The sequence below is a fragment of the Corvus cornix genome, chromosome 6 (genome assembly GCF_000738735.6).
Source record: "Corvus cornix cornix isolate S_Up_H32 chromosome 6, ASM73873v5, whole genome shotgun sequence".
Taxonomy (NCBI): Eukaryota; Metazoa; Chordata; class Aves; order Passeriformes; family Corvidae; genus Corvus; species Corvus cornix.
In genome coordinates, this window is record NC_046336.1 from 9,620,909 (window position 1) to 9,625,047 (window position 4,139).

A 4,139-nucleotide genomic window follows, 5' to 3' on the forward strand; every position below is an offset into this window, starting at 1 on the left:
TGCCAAGCACCTCCAACTGCACCCCCAGGGCACTGGCAGAGTGGGGCCACCGGACCAGCAGCTCCCACACGGGGCTCTGGTCATTTATTTTCTCACCAGCAGCAGTTCCACATTCAGTGGGAGAACGATCCCCCATCACCTCCTTCAGGGAGGGTCTTGGCAGCACTGGTGGAAGGGCAAGCAAGCTCTGGCTCCTGGGGGCTGGAAACAAAGCCCCACTCAGGTGGACACTCCTGCATATATCACAAAATGTTGCCTTCCAGCCTAATTGTTTCTAATCCCATCTGCAAACTAATTATTAAAATCCCTCACAATAGCTGCAGATGCCGCGCCAGGCAGGCGTCCCCAGCAGCAGTGCCAGGCTGCACTCCCAGGGTGCAAATCACACCCTCAAACCCTATGCTCTTTTCTTTAACAAACACGTGAATGCCCTTACTGTGGCACAAAGAGGTGGGGTAGAACTGCCCAAGAAATATCAAGGACTCATTTGTTATTACGCCACTGCACAATGAACAGAGCCATTGTTCCTACCTGGGCTAACAATGCCTTTCAGACAATGCAAGTGCTTTTCCCAGGGTATTCTTCAAAAAATGGCAAGACCAAAGCTAGCAGAGGATCGGTGAACAGTTCAGAAAATAAAATACAACAAAATAAAATACAACAGCTAACATTATTCAGAGGATTTTCACACTTGATCTGTAAACGCTCTTTTATTTAATAAAAATAATCATCCATTATAGCAACTTCTGCTTGTGGTTTGGTTTTGTTTTTGTTGGTTTTTTTTTTACATTAAAGCACAGTTTATTTGCTGTCCTCACCTCTTGAGGATTCAGTTCTGAAAATGCAAGTGAATGTAAACACTGCTCTCCAGGCCCCAAGATGCATCCAGGGACGCTTGGAATTAATTAGAAAGTCAAAAGAGAGAGCAAAATCAACAAAACACTCCCCAAAAGTAAAAAGGTATTTTTCAAGTCTCTTCCTGTGCACCATACAAATCCAGAGAAGGCAAATTCATCTTATACATTCAACTTATACAAACTTCGCTTTCTCCCAACCGTTTCTGTGACTTGTTAGCATCTGATAAAGCTGTTTTCCTAACATTAAAAGACTTGCAGACTCATTTATTGTGATAAATCAAAAGTTTTTCTTATAAATGTTCTCCAGAAAATTATTCATGGCATAAAGATGTTAAATTTGTTCTGTCCATTTTTGTTTTGGGGTTTTTTGCCTTTTTTTTTTTTTAGCACAAAGAGCTGAAAGCCATTTCAGGAAAGAGTGTAAAAGCAGTATTAACTCTCTCTCCTGCTCCAATCTCACAATATTTACACTTAAAAAAAAAAAAAAAAAGAAAAAGCTTAATTACACTATAAAAGAATGGAGAAACTGGCAGTTAAGTTTCCCATTTCAGAGTTTTGCCTTGTATAAGACTGAAAGAGGGATGCTTCCCTATTTCCTAGGAAAGATGAGACTGGCAGGTTAAAAACTGAACTCTTCTCTCTTAATGGAGAAAGATGAACAGCCACTGTGCAAGAACCCCCTCCTCTCTGCAGGAAATCCTGCAGGAGTTAAACCATCACAAATCAGCACAGATGAGATAACATGATATGCAGAGCCCTGCTGTTTGCTTTGAAACATTACCTATTTACAGTTGAGGTGGAGGAAGCAAGTGAGCATGGAACACATTTCAGTGCTGCAGAGTGGTATAATATCAAACGAGATTAACTCGTGGGGAGCTTGGCTGGGTCCCAAGGCTCACGATGCAAGGGAGACCATCTCCGTTGCCTGGGACATCCCTGCCTGCACAGCAAAGCCACCACTCCATCAGGGTCTGCTCTAATGAGTAACGAGACAACAGTTGCCATCTCAGCTGTATCGTGTCACTGGCAACACAGAAATTAAACAGGAATAGGTATGACATAAAAAACCCCAACAAAATTAGCCAGTCTGATGAGGTCTGTGATCCTAAGATTTACAGCCAAAATTAAAAAAAATAAAAAGACAGGAATTTGGAAATGTTGGTAATATTATCAAACTGTCAGGTAGGGGGATGGCTCTAGTTATTCAGTGGTTATGAGTGAGGGGCTTTGCAGGGGGTAGGAAAAGAAAGACTTTTAAGGTATCAAGGATAATTAAAGCATTCACAGTTTCAAAGCTGCTTGCCTTACAAAAATTAAGACATTCAAATTCAAGAATACAATACTGGGTTTTACAAGGGGGTCAAAATTAATTACTTATACAATGGGGGGGGGGGGGGGGGGAAGATACAACAAAGTAAAAAAGCCAACATCTCTGGTGTGGCATACTCCCTTTCTGTTGTTCATCTCACAGTGCTGCATGATGTTTGTCTTTAAAGAGTCAAACTGAGCAGTCATGAGAATATCCACTGAGAGATTCTGGCAAAAGAAAGAAAAAGCACAAACCCTAACAAAATAAACCAAGCAAGTCAAAGGCCATCCTCCCCTGGAAAGCCGAATGCCACGGCTCAGACCTCCACTTGCCTGGTGCTCCTCACTGCTGCTGCCCAGTGCTCCCACAGGCTCTTCTCAGGTTTTAAAGGCTTCCTGCTCTTGAGCTGAAGGAAACCATCCCATGCAAGCACAGCCCAAGAGAGACACACTTTACACTCGTACAAAGTCTTGATTAGTCCTGCCGGTAGCAAAGGGTCCTTCAAACAATCCTTTTCCTCTCTATCCTGCAGAGGATCCTTTTGAAGGCCCGTCTGAAGTCATGGTTGAAAATGGTATAGATGACGGGGTTCAAGGAGCTATTGCAGTAACCGAACCAGAAGAAGAACTTGAAGAGGGTGTCGGGCACGGAGCAGCTCTCGCAGACGGCCATCAGCGTGTAGGTGAAGAAGAAGGGGAACCAGCAGATGACAAAGACTCCAATCACCACTGCAAGCACAAAGGTGAAGCGCTTCTCCCGGTTCTGCCTGCCTCTCCACCGGGACCCTTTGGTGTTCCTCTCCTCCTCTGTCTTCCTGGGCAAACTGTCCCCAGGCTTAATTTGGCTCAGCTTAGTCTTGGTCTTTCCTCTCGATGGTCTCTCTGACTTCTTACACTGGTTGTTCTCCTGGTGCTCGGAGGAAGAGGTCTCCTCCATGTCTATGCCATTGACCTCTCCCTCCTGCCCACCACTGCCTCCTGCTGCCTTCTCCCCGTTGAGCTGTGCTGTGGCTGGCAGGTCCTCCTTGTCAGTCAAGCCATTCTGCTTCTTCTCGGGGCGCTCTGCCCGCTTGTTCGGCGGGACCCTTGTCCTCCTCTTGGCTATCTGGTAGATGCGCATGTAGACCAGGATCATGATGAGGCAGGGGGCAAAGAAGGAGCCGATGCTAGAAGAGATGATGTACCACTTCTCATCATTGATCTTGCACCCTGCCACCCCCTGGTCAGCCTGCTGCCCACTCTTCTTCTCGATGGAGATGAGTGGTGGGAAGGAGATGACAGCCGAGATGACCCAGACGATGAAGATGATGCACTTGATGCGGCGTGGGGTACGCTTGAGGTTGTACTCGATGGCTTGTGTGATGGACCAGTAGCGGTCCAGGCTGATGGCACAGAGGTGCACGATAGAGGAGGTGCAGAAGAGCACATCCAAGGCCAAGTAGATCTCACACCAGACTTTACCGAAGTACCAGTACCCCATCACCTCATTTGCCAGTGAGAAAGGGATGACCAGCGTGGCCACCAGGATGTCAGCTGAGGCTAAGGAGACCAGGAAGAGGTTCTGGGGGGCTTTGAGCGCCCGGCTGGTGAAGACAGCGATGATGACCAGGACGTTGCCAAAGACGGTGAAGAGCATGAGCAAGCCGGCCAGGCTGATGAGAGTGATGGTTGTGTGCAGAGAGTACGGCGTGCCCCAGCCCGGCCCGGCCCCGCTGTCGTTGAACGTCCCATTGGTGCCCGGAGTGGGGTAGCCCTCCTCCTCCTCCAGCTGCCGCTGGTACTCCATGGAGGAGAAGAAGTGGCCCCTCTCCGTGAACGGGCGCTCCAGGTTAAACATCAACCCCGGCTGCGCGGACACCCCCGCCCTTCGCCCCGGCTCCACCCGCGCCGCGCCCGGTTCCGCGCGCGGCTCCTCCGCGTCCTACTGTGCCGCCGGCCGGGGCGGAGCGGCGGGCCGGGGGCTGGGGGGCTGCG

General features: G+C 48.5%; 1 protein-coding gene across 1 annotated transcript; it reads right to left on the bottom strand.

The window, feature by feature from the left end:
- Window positions 1-691: 691 nt before the first annotated feature.
- On the bottom strand, window positions 692-4,139 carry ADRA2A (adrenoceptor alpha 2A). Its single transcript, XM_010408997.2, has one exon. It carries the CDS (start codon window positions 4,000-4,002, stop codon window positions 2,668-2,670), a length of 1,335 nt encoding a protein of 444 aa, XP_010407299.2. The 5' UTR covers window positions 4,003-4,139; the 3' UTR covers window positions 692-2,667.